The 16729-nt window shown below is 41.3% G+C and overlaps 1 protein-coding gene across 1 annotated transcript in view; it reads left to right on the top strand.

The window, feature by feature from the left end:
* The window catches only part of SYT9 (synaptotagmin 9), a gene marked incomplete at both ends in the record, with an annotated part of 148960 nt that extends 132546 nt beyond the window's left edge, over nt 1–16414 (top strand). Inside the window, 4 exons of the mRNA XM_080690007.1 lie at nt 7760–7880; nt 9973–10144; nt 12397–12526; nt 16313–16414. Coding sequence (XP_080546133.1) covers nt 7760–7880; nt 9973–10144; nt 12397–12526; nt 16313–16414 — 525 coding nt within the window. The remainder of the gene's footprint in view (nt 1–7759; nt 7881–9972; nt 10145–12396; nt 12527–16312) is intronic.
* Between the last annotated feature and the right edge of the window lie 315 nt (nt 16415–16729).

Here is a 16729-nt window from a genome sequence, read left to right on the forward strand (position 1 = left end):
CTATATTATATTTCAATCCAAAATAAGATTAAGTCATGTACCTTTTATGTTTACATGCATTAGGCTACATCTACTTCAGAGATTGTATCGTTAACTTTATCTTGATAAGTTTATCATGTTAGGATTCATCAATCTCACATATCTGTCAGAATTTTTATTCATCTTGATTCTGGGCTCCAATTTGCTTATTTGCCTTTTGTATCATACCCAAATTCTGTATGTTCTTCTAAACTATTCATAAACTTAAATAAGTAATACTCAGGTTGTCGAATCATTCATTGGCACCTGTTAGGTGTGGTTGTCAAACTAGATAGAAGCCACCTTTACTGTCATCTGGGCTATATTTATCCAAATCATCTACTAGGATATCAGGAGAGAGCTTACTGGATGATGTGCTGGGGTCACATGTACTGTGCTTACAGACTCCCCGATGTGTGAGTCCAGCCTCCCAAATCAGGAAAGGATGTGATATGTTATGGATTAGAGCTGGGACGTTCCCCCATCAGAGCCACTTCTTTCTCATAAGAAGGCAGAGACGTTGCTCACACTAACCAGTTGTCATTCTTCTAACCACTAAGTTCCTCCTTATGCTATCATCATCATCAATCCCATTTGCTACCACAGCACTGGGATACAGCCAGCATCCTGCTTGTGGAGATTTGATTGAAGCTCTTTAGCTACTGGCCATACTCTAGAAGCCTTTGAAAGGAATAGTCTAACCAGGTGGGAAGATAAGGAGCTACAGTGTCTCCTCACCTCCACAGATGGAGCCAGCCTTCTCTGAGTACCCACCAGTGCATCAGGCTAGACCAGGAATACCAGACTCAGAGTCATGTTGCAGTGAAGACATATGGATTTGGAAGCAAGCTTCTGGGGCTCCTTCTACCTGGCTAGCTGTGAACCTGGGGCAGGACGGAGTCTTCTGCTGTGAGCACATCACAAGAGGCATCCTGCTTTGTGCATTCACTTCTCCTTTCCCCTTCCCTGATGGGCAGCATGTGTGTGACAGAGACAATGCTGTCTTTAAATGGGGTAGCACCATAAAGAAAGAGAAAACTGGGTAGACTCTAGGTATTTTTGGAGGGAGAAATGACATGACTTGCAGATGTGGGAGGGTGAGAGAAGAGGGAGAATATAGATGTGATGACTACCAGATTTTTAGCTTTAGCCTCTGGGAGAAAGTTGCTATCACATTGAGGTGGAGAACACTTGGGTGGGAAGGCTGGGGATAGGAGAGGGAAATCAGCACCATTTAAAAAAAGTATTAAGATTTAGAGGTCTGATAAACAACTATAAATAGAAATATAAAGAAGATATTTGGATGTAAGCATCTATAGTGCAGGGAAGAGGCTGGGATAGAGATGTACAAGTTAGAGCTATCCATATAGATGTCTCTTATTAAGCTAGAGAACTGAATAAGGCCAGGTAGGGGAGATGTGAATTGTTTTGTTAACCATAAAGAGATTTACATGTGTGTTTACATATGCAATATCATTATCTTGTCCATTCTAGTGAAACATATCATGGGTCAATGTAGTTTTACAGAATTAGACATAGAATCCTCCGAGGGAGCAATTCCACAGGAAAGACATGAGCTGATTCTAGCCCTCTCCCACCCTGTGAGGGCTACAGGTTCATTTATGCCCCAGCACTAGCTCAGAAAGTGTCATCCTCCAGGCACACTTCCAATGCAATTAATCATGTTAATATCTATAAATAAAGTGCAGTCAACAGTTACTTTAACGGTGCATGCTAATTATTGGTGGGATCCGTCACTGGAAAAGAACTTATTTTTTTACATTTTGTCACGTCTGGGGAAAATATGAGGGAAACAATTGGTGTTTCTGAAAAAAAATAGAAAGAGCAAATTATTAACCACTTCCATACTATAGGTATACCAGGTTTGGGTCATCATCGCGATTATTATAGATGAGGATAGAGGACATTTGGGAGGAATGTCACAATAGCATTGAACTTCCTAAATAAATGGTTTCTTGCTGCTATATTTTATTTGGGTTTTGTTTTTAAAAGAGGCTCTGTAAGAATAGGATTTCTCAGTGATTTAGTAATTCTGGGGAATATGGTGGCAGAGAGTAGGTGGAAATAGGGAAGAAAAGAAGGAAGACCAGATGTCCCATTTTCTGATGACTCACTGGACATTTAATCCAAAGGCACCAGGAAGCTACTGAGAGTGCAACACATACCCAAGTATTCTTTCACCCCTCTTTCATTTGTGCATCATTCTATTAGTGCAAAAAATATTGATGGAGCCACCCCTATGTGGCAGCCAATGAAAGAAATGAATAAATGGGCCTTCCCCCTAAAGAGTATACCAACTAAGGTGGGGGAGAACAAGTTTTATCAACCCTCCTGTAGTTTCTGGCTAAGTGAAATAAAAACTTACAAAGATATAATAACAGGAGAAAAGCATAACAAATTTATTTAATCAAAATTGATTAAAAATATGTGATATAAGAGCTTTTAGAAACAAAGATTCAAAGACTCAGGGAAAATTGTATTTTTATGTTTATATTTGATGAAGAATGGACAGTAGGTAGAAATGTGATTGGACAAAAGGGTATGACCTCATGGTGAGAGACTGAGAGGAGATCTCAACAGAGCCTGTGTGTTCAGATCTTTTTAGTCTCTTCTTATGGTATTTCTTCCTCCTGGGTATAGGGCAGAACCCCTTCTAGAATGAGGTATTAGAATCTACTATCGGAAAATGAAGGTCAGAGAATTTCTTTATGGCCAACTCCAAGACAGGAAGCGGTGAAAAGCCAGAGTAAATATTTTCAGGTTTTATGGCTGGCTTTGGGGGAGAGGGATTCTAGTTCCTGTAATCTAACTTGAGAAAAAAGAATTCTAGTTTCTTTGGCCTGCCTCAGGTAAGAAATGGAAGTGGAAGAAGAAGAGCAGGGGAAGGAGCTTTTTAAATACAAATGTTTAGGGCATTTATATTTACTATTATTATTGAAAAGTTCAGTTTATCATCTTATTTTCTATTTCAATCAGATTTTTCTCTTCTGATCTTATTCCTATTCCTTTTCTCTATCTTCTTTTGGATTAATTAAATATTTTTTTGGTGGTACTGGAGATGGAACCCTTCTACCTCTGGGCTACACTCCCAGACCTATTTTTATATTTTATTTGGAAACAGGGTCTCTTAAGCCAGTGAGGCTGGCTTCAAACCTGCAGGATCCTCCTGTCTCCGCCTCCTAAGCACTGAATTACAAGTGTGCACCACCACGCCCAGAAGAATTAATTAAATATTTTAAGTATCATGTTATCACCTTTGTTGGGTTCTGTTAGCAAGGTATATTGTGAATTTATAGGAAACATGTGTGAATTCTCTACCACAAACCTGCAAACTCTTGATCCATTTGCCTATAGTGACCTATTTAGATGTAATTTTGTATTTAAACCTTGCTATACTATAACTCCTTGATTCACTAGCTATTTCTTTTAGTATGTCTTTTCTTTGTTTCTTTGTTTGTTTGTTTGTTGGTTTGGTTTGGTTTGGTTTTTTAAACTTTTTTGATTTTTTTTAATTGAAAATAAATCGTATATATTTAAACTGTGCTTGGTCCCTCTCCCCCCCACACACCTCCATCTTCCCTTCCCCCCCTTCCAACAATGAGTGTCCAGGGTAACCATGCCATATTCATTATTTTATACATGTTTGGATGTAGTTCCTCCATTAATGAAGTTCAGCCTTCTTCCTCTCCTATCCTTCCATTTGAACTTTGCTGAGATTTCCCTTCCCTTATGTGGAGTCCCTCTAGTATCCCCAATGCTCCCTAGTTTGGGCATATTAGAGAAAGCACATGTCCCTTTTCTTTCTGTGCTTGGCTGATCTCACATAACACAATGCTCTCTAGGACTTTCCATCTTCTTGAAAATGCCATGATTTTTTTTCTTCTTTATAGCTTAATAGAATTCCATTGTTAGTATGTCTTTAACTGACATAGTGATATTATATCCATTGTGCTATATATATCATATAGGAATGTCACAATTCTTGTTTTATATCTTCCAATGAATAACCCCAATAAAATGAGAACTTCTCTTTTTCAATATTGATTCTTTTTCAATTCCAGCAGTGACTCTGACTGATCTTGCTTAGGTTATATACTCATACTTCATCTCAACGAAGCTCAGGGTCATACACATTTTGGACAAGCCGAATTCTTGCATCAGCCCTTCCAGAACTTTAAGAAGTCTTTCATCAGAAGAATATAAGAAGAGGAATACAAAAATACACTAGTTAGCCAAAATTATATCTATATAGGCCATTATAAGCAAATGGATCACGAAAGAGTTTGCAGGTTGACAGGTAGAGAATTCACACATGTTATTGCTATAAACTCCCAATCTACCTTGCCAACAATACTGAATTTGGCCACACAGAGCAGGAACAAATGAAGCATTTCTTTGTTTGGCATTTTCCTTCCCCTCATGTCCTCGAGGGCACTCAGCCACCAGACACTTCTGCATCTCTGATTTCTGTCAAGTTGAAAAAGAAGCCAGATATGCCACCATCCCTTTCCATCCCTTTTATATTTACCTTTTATCAGCATTTACAAAAAAAAAACACTTTTACCAAGAATCTAAGTCTTGCATGTAAATCAGAGTTTCTTGTTCTTGGTACCACTGACATTTTTACCAGATAACTGGGGCTTCCCTGTGCATCTTAGGATGTTTTACACATCCCTGGGCTCTACCCACTCGGTAATGTACATCCCTCCCCAGATGTGACTATCAAAAACTTCTCTAGATAGCTCTCTGGGGAGCGGAATTGCTTCTATTTGAGAACCACTTGATTGGGGATGTTTATAATCAAGACCTATAGGTTCTTGACCCCAAATTTGCATCAGCTGATGGGAAGAAAGCAGAGGTACCATGAGCAAGCCCACATCTCCTCAAGGGATGGAGACTGTTGCCCACTACTGCAGATTCAGCCTCTGGAAAGAGCAGTGCTTAACTCATAACCACAATGCTAAAAGAATAACTTAAGAAATGGATGGGTGGATGGATAAAAAAATATCCTGGATGATTATTTACAGTATTACTTTGGGGAAAGGAATGACATTGTGTGGGTATGTATATAAGAAAGGGGGGTCTGTTACCTCTTTACCTGAATTTTTCTATCTTTGAATTTTATTGTTATAATTTAGAAAACTTTAGATTTCTTTTTAAAGCACTTGAAGATCCAACCACACATTTTCTCTTTTATCATGATTTATTTAATTACTATTTTTAAAGTACTAATTTGAGCTTTAGCCCCAGTTCATATTCTGAATATACTACCAAGTCTAAAGTTTCATTTTTTTAAAAACTCATGAACAAATAGTCATATAATATAATCTTTATAAATGGGGTCTATGTTGGGAAAAATCCAGTGTACTTAGTAGAGACATATCTGACATATCACATTTAATTATGTGCATCAACCTCGAGGGCAGGGACTGGACCGAGTACATTTTCACATCTCAAACCTTCCAGTGTGTGGACCCTTAGGAAATGTACGTTGAAAGAATTGATTATGAAACTTCACAGGCATGATTTTGATTGCTCCTAAAATTACTTTGCTAGCCAAGGTTTTCTGGGCAGGATGAAGTGAGAGGAGAGAGCTGGATGCCCTGAAGGAAGACTAGAAGTCAAGGGGCAAAGGCATGGGTCAAGGCATGAGGGACTTGTGGGGGCAGCTGCCGCTTCTTTTCCCCTCTGCCTCAGGCAGAAGGCTGGGTCAGACCTGTCCTTTCCAGGGAGGGCAGACTCTACTCCTAATGCAGCATCATAGGGCAGCCAGAACCTACTGTGTGTGAACTCCTACTACTGCAGAGATCCCCTAGCCCACCTATCTTCCCAAAGAGATAGGTCCAGCCACCCAGGTCTCCTGAGCTCAGAGCTCCAGGAAGCCAGGGATGTTTGGCTTGTGGGCTGAGGTGATTTATTTATATGAAACAAGCATTGTGAAGAGACACAGGGCAATCCATCTGCCTTAGCGACCAAATAGATCCCTTTGCCTCATCCTCCTGTGGAAGCAGTCACGGCGGGGAGATTGGGTGAGGTGACCTTCCAGAGCTGAATCTGTGCTTCTAAAAATAGAAGTATCCTTGTAGGACCCAGGAGGGGAGGGGAGGCTGTGGCTGTTGAGGGCAAGAACCTGACTCCCCAGAGCATTGTCAGTATGAAACTGTATTAATTAGGTGCAGGCATCCAGCTCAATAACCTCAGGTATGTCTCAGAAATTGAAATTAAATGAACTGCCACCCCTGTCCCTCTTGGTTACTGTCTCCCTGGGCTAAAAAAGGAGACGGAGACTCATGTTTTTGACCTATTTGAATGGCCACACACCACTCAAGGAGATATTTTCCCCAAGTATAGGGAATGGGGCTCCTTAGAAACACACCCAGAGAAGTAAAGAGCCATGGCAAAGTGGGATCCCAGAGGCAGGCAGCAGGGCATCCAGGGGCTTGGGCTCTGATCTTCTCTCCCTGTGTGGAGAAGGTGCAGAACTGGCCAGTATCCAAATGTATCCAGGGCTGTGGATATGTGGGGTCACAGGCTGCTGCTCTCTGGTTCATGCAGTGTTCTTACCCAGAGCTGTGTGAGGAGCTATAAGATTCTAGAGTCTCTTGAAGCCACATTTCTGTCTGCCCAACTTATATGTGACCAGTTGTATATAGTATCCTGAGGGTAGGGATTGCAAAGAAATACACGCAGGGGCATACTGAGAGTCTGTGCTTAATCTGAGGGGATTCTGTAGTGGAGCGTGTGGGAACCTGCTTGAGGCTGTACATGTGCATAATGCCACGGAGTGCCTGGGTGGGACGGGGCTACACAACAGTGTGGGGTATCTCTTTGAATGGCTTTGTGCTGGATCATGATGGAGATGAGGGGAGCCACATGGAGTAAAGGGGGGCTCCATTGAGGACTATTAAGGTGGGAGGATTTTGCACTAGACTCTGTGTTCTGGGCCGCAGGAACCAACGTGAGGCCGTGCAGCTCAGTCTGTGGTGACTGAGGCCCTGGACTGACTCTGAAGCTTTGCCTTCAAAAGATGGTTTGCGCTTCCTTAGAGGAGGAGCTCCTAGAATGCAGAGATGCATTTTTCTCCATGTTAACTGGCAAGAAAGGAGGAGACATCACCTGTTGGGGTCTGCTTAACCGCCTGATGACATGTAGCGCCAAGCACATTGGCGACTGCATAACCGCCTGACAGAACTTCTAATCAATGAGCTACATGTAGTGAGCATGGGTCTGCACAACCGCTGGAACTTCCGATGAATGAACCTGCAACAAATAGCGCCTAGTGGATACGGAGGGCATAACTACTCTCCTTGCCCCCGCTAGCGCAATTTGGTAATGTTGAGCCTTATTGGCTCAACTAATGCTTCCGTGCTCGTGAACCCCTCGTGCATTGAATAATGATTGGCTGTAAGAGTGACCTTTAGCTTGATAGGTTAGAATAGTTTCCTGTTGGAAATCCCCCTTGCAGGTTTTTTGCTTTAAATTGGGTTGCCTAAAGAAAAATAAATGAGATCCTGCTTGACATGTCTCCCGGCTCCGTGTGCTGTTGTTCAGGGCCGTCAGTACTCATCTCTCTTCCAGCCCCGCCGCTGTCAGGCTGGTCTCAACAATCACCAGTTCATGAGCTGAACATAGCTCTGGTTACTCCCAGAGCTGCCCTACAGCTGAGCCTCATGCACCCCAGCCAAAGACACTAATGCTCCAGTTTGTGCTTTCTTAACAGGACAACGTGGACCTTGGAGAACTGATGTTTTCCCTCTGCTATCTTCCAACGGCTGGCAGGCTGACCATCACCATTATAAAAGCAAGAAATTTAAAAGCAATGGACATAACAGGAGCATCAGGTGGGACATTCTGAAATTCAGACTAATTCATCTGGCTCTGATGTTATATATTATGAGGCTTCCAATGTAGTAATAAGTCACATTGATTCAGGGACCACACTGCCTGTGTTTAAGCACAGTTCTGTTACCAAAGAGGAGCGTGAGCTTAGGCAAGTCACCTAACCTCTCCACACTTCAGATTCCCATCTCTGAAATGAGAGTAATAATAGTATCTGGCTCATTGGGTTCTTGTAAGATTATATTATATATAAAATACATACATACACATACACACATATGTATGCATATATATGTAGCCATAAAATTATCTGATATCTATTAGATGCTATATAATATTAGTTATTATATTTACTACTATTGCTTGGATCTCCTTTACCATAAGTGTGAATTGGACCTAGAGTTTACACACACTGATAGTTTATCTATTTGGGTCTTATTTCTTTGATATCACCATCACAGGCAGGTTTAAGATTGAAAACAATTCTACCTCCTTATAAAAGTAAACTATATAGTTTGGTTTTTCCAGTGAATTGATCATGTGCACTTAAATTCTTTTTCTTCACTCCTGTCCCATACATTTAAGTTCTAACCCCTAATTAAAAAAAAAAATCTCGCCAGGCGTGGTGGCGCACACTTGTAATCCCCGCGCTTGGGAGGTGGAGACAGGAGGATCGCACAGGTTCGAAACCAGTTGCACTGGCGTAAGAGACCCTATTTCAAAAATATAAAATAGGTCTGTGAGTGTAGCCTGGAGGTAGAAGGGCTTCCAGGAACCCCAGTACCACCAAAAAAAAAAAAACAAAAAAAAAAACACCTCTCACTGGTATGGTGACTCATGCAAGTAATCCCAGCCTCATGAGGAGGCTGAGGCAGGAAGATCACAAGTTTGAGGCTGAACCTGGCAATTTAGTGAGTCTCTGTCAAAATAAAAAATAAAAATGGCTGGGGATGTAGCTCAGTGGTTGAGCACCCTTAGGTTCAACCTTTTAGTACCACAAAAATAAAATTTCAAAACAAAAATAACTCCTTATTATAACCAAGTGTAGTAATACATACCGATGATCCCAGTACTTGGGAGGCGGAGGCAGGAGGATGGTAGATTCAGGGTCAGAAATAGGGCTGGGGATGTGGCTTTGAAGATAGAATGCTCCTGGGCCCAATTCCCAGTAACACACAAACACACACATACAGACACACACACACACCAATCCTTCAATATGTAGTTCTTACTATGTGAATTTATAACCTCAGCAGGTGCTCACTAAATGTCACAAACACCCAGGGCACACTGGCTCAGTCACTGAAATCAAAGAATACTAGATACAATGTATTCTGCATCCTTTGCTCCAGGGTTTTTCTAAGAGACAAAAAGATGTGGCCCCTCTGCCCTCCAAGTCCCTCCTGGAATGTGTGGGAGCCAGGTAGCACGTGACCATGCAGGTGGAGGGAGATGGAGAGCTCCCCACTGAGTAGGCGTATGGCCAGGCACTGGTGGGGCTGGATGACCTCCATTCAGAGCAGAGGCCAGCCTCATCACCTTCACAGAGTCACACCAGTGTTGCCCGTGTCCTTTCTCAACCTGTGAATGAACTTCTCCTTTTACAACCTGACTGCAGGCAACTCTGGGGTGCCTTGGACTAAGGAAACCCACCCTGAGATGCCTCCCCGTTCTCCAGGAATTCAGTAACTCTAGAAATCTACAGAATCCCCTCTGATCTCTAGGGAAAGATTCCCTGGGGTGACTCAGAGCTGGGGGCCTGAGGCTTGTTCTCCACTCCTTGGAGATGTCTTCGTTTCTCTTCCTATCACAAACAGGCAGGCTGGAATTCTAGCTGGAATGTTTTCTAATTTGGTAACAGATGTTTTCATACTATTTTTAAATTTCACACATTTTGAAGAGACAGTGTTCTGGGCTTTTTTCTTGAATGAATGACTTAATTATCCTAACTAGTTGCTGCCCAGCTATCACATTAATTAAAATTCTAAAACTCTGGTCCGCAGGCACATAAAGGAGTACTGCACACTTTAGTCCATCCAGTCCCGCGATCCATGTTTATCCTCACTGTAGCCCCACTTCTCATGGTCTTTACAGATCCCTACGTGAAAGTCTCACTGATGTGTGATGGCAGGCGGCTGAAGAAGAGGAAAACGTCCACCAAGAGGAACACGCTGAATCCCGTTTACAATGAAGCCATAGTCTTTGACGTCCCTCCTGAGAACATTGACCAAATCCACTTGTCCATAGCGGTCATGGACTACGACCGGTGAGATACCTGGAGCTCTGTCTCAGTGCAAGTCCACTGCACCAGGCAGGGAGGGGAGAGAGTGAAGCAGCCATAGATCCTTAGCTAATGTCCCAGGCCACAGGCAATGACTGGAAGGCAGACTGACAAGGAGTCACCATTTTCCAACCAATGTGTAGTGTCAGAGCACCAGGGTATCTTCTTCCTCTTTCTTCCTGCTTTTTCCTTCTTCAGCTTCCTACCTCCTCCATCCAGACCTGCACACCTCTTGGAATCTGGGCTTGAAGAAGTGGGCCCACAGGTTTTATCTCCTGTCAGGCAATCCTGATTACCTTTAAGGAAACAGATTCTGCTCAAAACAGCAGAATGATTACTTTAGCCAGACCATCAACATTTCTAAATACATAACTCCAATCTTTTTCCTTCTTACAGCATGTTTAATAAAGATCATTTCCATCCACTTAAGTCTGAAAGCAAACACAGAAATGTTCTCTTGAAAATGTTAGAATCAGTATGGATGACAGGGTACATTAAAATGCATAAGATGCTAGACTTTTTAATTAATACAGCACAGAAGAGATATTTATAGCCAGCATTGTAGCCAATTGTGTATTTAAAGGACAGATTTGAAAAACAGTCATTTTAATATGCAAAGGAAGTACCAACAGGGAATTATACATGTTAAACCAGTCATTAGACTGAAATGCAAAGTCTCTTTTTAATTAGAAACCTCCCACGTGGTCTGGGCACAATTATAGAAGGAAAAAAAGTCATTCAGATTTCTAATATAATCTTACAAATATTATTTGTAGCTAAAAATTTCCCCACATACCTCTGAAATGTCAGCAAGACACCTTCAGCCACATGAACACTTTTTCCAGCAGATGCTTGCTTGAAGCACGACTGTCCTCGACACGGCTGCTCATGGGTATGACAGTCCATGCTGGGCAGAAGACCTTGTCCCATCTCCTCTGGGCAACAGGAAACACCAACAGAGTCAGGCCCCAGGAGAGGATGTTGCCCACCAACTGTGGAAGGCTACGCTAGCATTTTTAAGCTACTGCCAAGTTTCCTGAATCAACAAATCTGATTATGTGATCTCTGCCTCAATTTAATTATAAGTAAACTCATGAATCTGGACTGGAAAAATCCATGGTAGAATCCATGGGGTTTCTGCATGCATTTGATTTTTAATGAGCATAGATTCAAACATCCTATACACACTACCTCCCTACTCATGTATTCCCTTTACCATCCGCATACAAATAGGAAAAAAATTACTCATGTTTGCAGGAAGGAAAAATAAAGTATGTAAGTTTGGATCCTGAAGAGTTAAAGGATGGGCTTTAGCCTTCCAAGTATGCAAAGGACTTTGAACAAAAACTTGCTAAGGAAAAAAAATGGCCCAAATCAGAACTCTACCAAGGGAAAACTTTCAGAAATATTACCCCTAAGGTTAAAGGAGCTAAGTTATCATCATATAGTTGGGAAATCAAGTTGGGTCAAAGAGCCAAAGCTGGGGTTAGAAGGAAAGAGGGGAGAACATGTATGATCACAAGATTCTCTTAACAAAATTGGGAAGCAAAAAGACCAAGAAACCTCCTTTACTCTGCCCCACTTGTGAGCCCAAGACCAGAGACTGCCAGACTCAAAGCTGCTTCCTCACCCATTCTTGGTTGCCTTTTGTGGGAATTTGCATTGCCATTATTAAAAAACAAAGCAAGCCTGGTATGGTGGTGCATGCTTGTAATCCCAGTACTTGTGAGGCTGAGACAAGAAGAATTGCAGGTTCACAGGCAGCCTCAGCTACTTACTGAGGTCCTCCACAACTTAGTGAGACCCTGTTTCAAAATAAAGAATAAAATAGAACTGGAAGTATAGCTCAGAGGTTGAATTCCCCTGGGTTCAATCTCCAGTACTACAAAAAAATTTTAAAAAGCAAAACAAAAAACCTTTTTTGAGATGGCTTCCTTTTCATTATCTGGATTTGGAGGCCAACCTAGTTCCAGAATCAGACGTGATATCCTTAACATGCATCAGGAAATTCTTTAAGCATAGAGTTTTAGGGAACAAGCTCACCTATGTCAGAGTTTAAGAAAGCTTCGTTATAACACTGAATTCCATGTCTTATTGGCTGTTAAGCTTGGCCTGTAGTTTTAAGTTAGAGACAACAAAAGCATAATTTCTCTGATTCCTCCATCTGTTTGATTGAGTAGCTGTTACTCCTACATACCAAAATTTTAAGAAAAAACTATTGTGGGCCATTTTCACAGTGTAGGTCACAATGAGATCATCGGCGTGTGTCAAGTAGGCAACGAGGCTGAGAGGCTGGGCAGAGACCACTGGAGCGAAATGCTGTCATATCCTCGCAAGCCCATCGCACACTGGCACTCCTTGGTGGAGGTAAGGTCTTACAAGCATGTATGCTTCATTTTTGCAGAAGGGTAAATGCTATGCTGCCAACATGCAAGAGCCACTTAAAGCCTGAGAGCACAGAGGTCCTCAGTCACAGATGGGTTTCCCAAGGCTATTGGGACTTGCATTCAATATGAGGTTCATTTGAGCCCCCCACCAGTCTCATATGGTTTGAACATTGATAAAAGGACCATCCATCACTTTTTCCCTTTAAAAGATTGATTCTCTTATTCCACATTGTGGTATGGGTTGGCTTTAAAGGGCATCTGTCAGATCTGGGTGAGCATGGAGTTTCAGGATATCCTTATGTTGTCTTGACTTTTAAAGAACTTGAGGCTGAGAGAGAAGACACCTAGATTCTTTTTTGTGTATATATTTATTTATTTGTTTATTTGTGAATGAACATATTTTTGGAAATTTCTAAAATTTTATTTTTATGTGTATTATATTGAAAATGGCATACGATTCATACAGTGCTTAGTGCTCTCCCCACCCGCTTCCCCTTTCCTCCCCTCCCAACAATGAGTGTCCAGGTTTAACCAAGCTTCATTCATACTTTTACACATATTTGGTTGTAGCTCCTCCATTAATCAACCTCAGCCTTCTTCCTCTTCTACTCTTCCTTTCTAGCTTTGATAAGGTTTCCCCTCCATTATCTGGAGTTCCTCTGGTATTCCTAATATCCCTAGTTTGGGCATATTAGAGAAAACATATGTCCCTTCTCTTTTCTGTGCTTGGCTGATCTCACTTAACATAATGTTCTCCAGGTCTTTCCATCTTGCGAATGACATGATTTTGTTCCTTTTTATGGCTGAGTAGAATTCCATTGTGTGTATTTTCTATAATATTGCAAATCCATTCATCTGTTGATGGAGACCTAGGTTGGTTCCATATTTTGGCTATTATAAATTGTGCTGCAATATGGGTATGCATATGTTACTGTATTTCTTTTATTTCAACCCCTTTGGGAAGACCCAGGAGTGGGATAGCTGGTGGATATATATATATATATATATATATATATATATATATATATATATATATATATATGGTGGATCCATTCCTAGTTTTCTAAGGAATCTCCACACTAATCTCCATAGTGGCTAAACTAGTTTGCATTCCTACCAACAGTGTAAAAGAGTTCCTCTTTCCCCACATTCTCTCCAGAATTTGTTGTTATATACTTTTTTTATGCTTGCCACTCTGATTGGTGTTAGATGGAATCCCAACATAGTTTTGATTTGTATCTCTGATGGCTAATGATATTGAACATATTTTTCATGTATCTATTGGCCATTTGCTAGCGTAGAGTCGTGTGTGTGTGTGTGTGTGTGTGTGTGTGTGTGTGTGTGTGTGTGGTACTGGGGGTGGAACCTAGGGGCTTTTCTACCTCTGGGCTATACTCCCAGACCTATTTTTTATACTTTATTTAGAAACAGGGTCTCAACAAGTTGCTGAGAGCTTCACTCAGTAGCTGATGCAGGCTTCAAACCTGTATGATCCTCCTATCTCAGCCTCCCAAGCACTGGGATTACAAGCATGTGCCACCATGCCCAGCTTGTGCAGAGTCTTTTGACATGATCCTTTATCTAGAAGACCCAAAGAACTCAACCAAAAGACTACTGGAGCTAATTAACCAATTCAGCAAAGTTTCAGGATACACAATTAATCTAAATAAATCAGTTACTTTTCTATATACCAACAATGAATCCACAATGAAAGAAAGAAAGAAAACAGTTCATTCACAATAACTTCAAAACCAATAAAATACCTAGGAATGAACCTAAAAAAGATGTAAAAGATGTCTACAATGAAAACTATAAAACATTAAAGAAACTGAAGAAGACCTTGGAAGATGGAAAAATCTCTCTCTTGCTCATGGATAGGCAGAATAAATATCAAAATGGCCATTCTGCCAAAAGTGATCTACAGATTCAATGCAATTCCTATCAAAATACCAACGACATTCTTCATAGACCTAGAAAAATTAGCCATTAATTTTATATGGAGAAAGAAAAAACCCATAATAGCCAAAGCAATTAGCAGCAATAAGAACCATGCAGGAGGCATCAGAATCCCAGACTTCAAATTATACTACAGAGTAATAGTAGTAAAAACAGCATGGTATTGGCACAACAACAGGCATATAGACCAATGGAACAGAATAGAAGATACAGAAACAAACCCACACACTTATAGTCAATTAATCTTTGACAAAGAGGCCAAACTCATATTCTGGAGAAAAGACAACCTTTTCAACAAATGGTGCTGGGAGAACTGGCTATCCATTTGTCGAAAGATGGAACTAAATCCTTACCTCTCACTGTGTACAGGAATCAACTTGAGATGGATCAAAGACTTAGACCAGAGACTGTGAAGCTATTAGAGGAGGGCATAGGTTCAACACTCCAACATATAGGCACAGGTAGTAACTTTCTCAACAAGACCTCCAAGGCGCAGGAAATTAAAACAAAAATTAACAAGTGGGATGGCATCAAACTAAAAAGTTTCTGCTTACCAAATGAAACCATCAAGAACCTAAAGAGAAAGCCTACAGAATGGGAGAAGATCTTTACCAGCCACCACTCTGATAGAGGAATAATATCTAGAGTATACAAAGAACTCAGTAGACTCTACACTAGATTCTAAGACTGGCTCTGGCACTAATCTGTGATTCTGGGTGAGTTGGTTAAATATCAGTTTCAACCACATATAATAAAAACCACAAACCACAAGACAAAAAAAAAGTCGAGAGGATGGCCAGGATAGGGTGTTACAGTAGCCTAACAATGAAGACCTAGACTTCTGTCTTTCTGCTTACATTTCCAGCATGAGTTTTTTTCCTTTAAGTCACCTGACTATAAATATGACTGCTCATCTCTAACCATCATATATATTCCAAGCCATTAAAAAGAGGCAAAAGTTAAAGAATACACATTCATTTTTTAATGGTTCCCTGTGAGATCTCATGAAGCACTGCTACTTATGTTTAATTTTATCATGGAGCTTTTAACATGTCTAGCTGTGGGAGAAGGGTGAGAAATATATTGTTTCTGTTGGGTGGCAACATGCTAATCCTAAAAGCAGGGCTTTGTTTGCACAGAAGAGGACTGAGGCTACCTGAAAGCAGCCTGCCATGGATCTAACCACTCTTGTCTCATTTACCTGCTCCCTCCCCCATCACTTCTCACTTATTTTTTCTCATTCATCTCTGCTTATTGACTCATATACTTGCTGATTCATCCCCTCAAAAATAATTTGCACTCACTAAGTAATATTTCTGAGGGTCAAACGCCATGTAAGTACAGAAGTTGCAGATGTAAATAAGAAGCCATCTCTTTTCTTGTAGACAGTAAGAGAGAAGATGGTGCATCAGTTAACCATTATAGTGCGCACAATAAGCATTATCCATACAAAGTGCTGGATGAGCACAAAGGATAAAGGGGTTTGTGGTTCTCAGAGGAGACTGTCCACAAAGCATCTTTCCTTCCTGCTTTCAGTAAGTGAAGAAAACAGAGCCCTTGGGGGTGGAAATGGCAGGTGGTAGTTACTTATGAAGGCAGTGGGTTCCAGGCAGGGAACTTTGCTCTGTCCTTCCAGTCCAGGCAGCAGATCCCTGCAAAGACATGTTGAGAGAACAAGACCAGAGCAGGCATCCTCTGCCTTTGTTGGTCAGGTGAGTCTGGTTGAAGTAGTCATTTAGGGCAGCTGTGGAAATGAAGAGATTACCAACCCAGATATGTGGAATAAGGGATACTTCCTTTATTGGAATAGGAAAAAGACTCCAAACGTCAGGGCTTCTGGGAGTATTCAAGAAGAGCCTGGGCTCCCCCTAACTTTCAGGTCTCTAAAGATATCTCTGCCCCTGAGCCATAGAAGCTAAGGCTCTTTCTTTTCTGGACTCAAAATTAATCCCTAAGGGAGACCCAAAGGACTATGAATTGCTTGATAAGTAGTTGGGGGCCCGACACTGAGCTGTGTCTCACTTCTTCAGCTCCTGGTAAAATTCTCAAAGGAGTCCATCTGTGGACTCATTAAACTGTCCAGGCCTGCCACTGGTAGTAGAAACACGGTTGTCCAGGCCTCCTGCACCCTTAGAAGTCATCACTGATTTTAATTCTTGTTTGTAATCAGAAATGTCAAAGGTCTGTGACAGGAAATGGGAAAGGAGTAAGGATGAGGTTGTGGAGG

This window comes from Muscardinus avellanarius (assembly GCF_963383645.1).
Source record: "Muscardinus avellanarius genome assembly, chromosome: 1".
In the NCBI taxonomy this organism is placed as follows: domain Eukaryota; kingdom Metazoa; phylum Chordata; class Mammalia; order Rodentia; family Gliridae; genus Muscardinus; species Muscardinus avellanarius.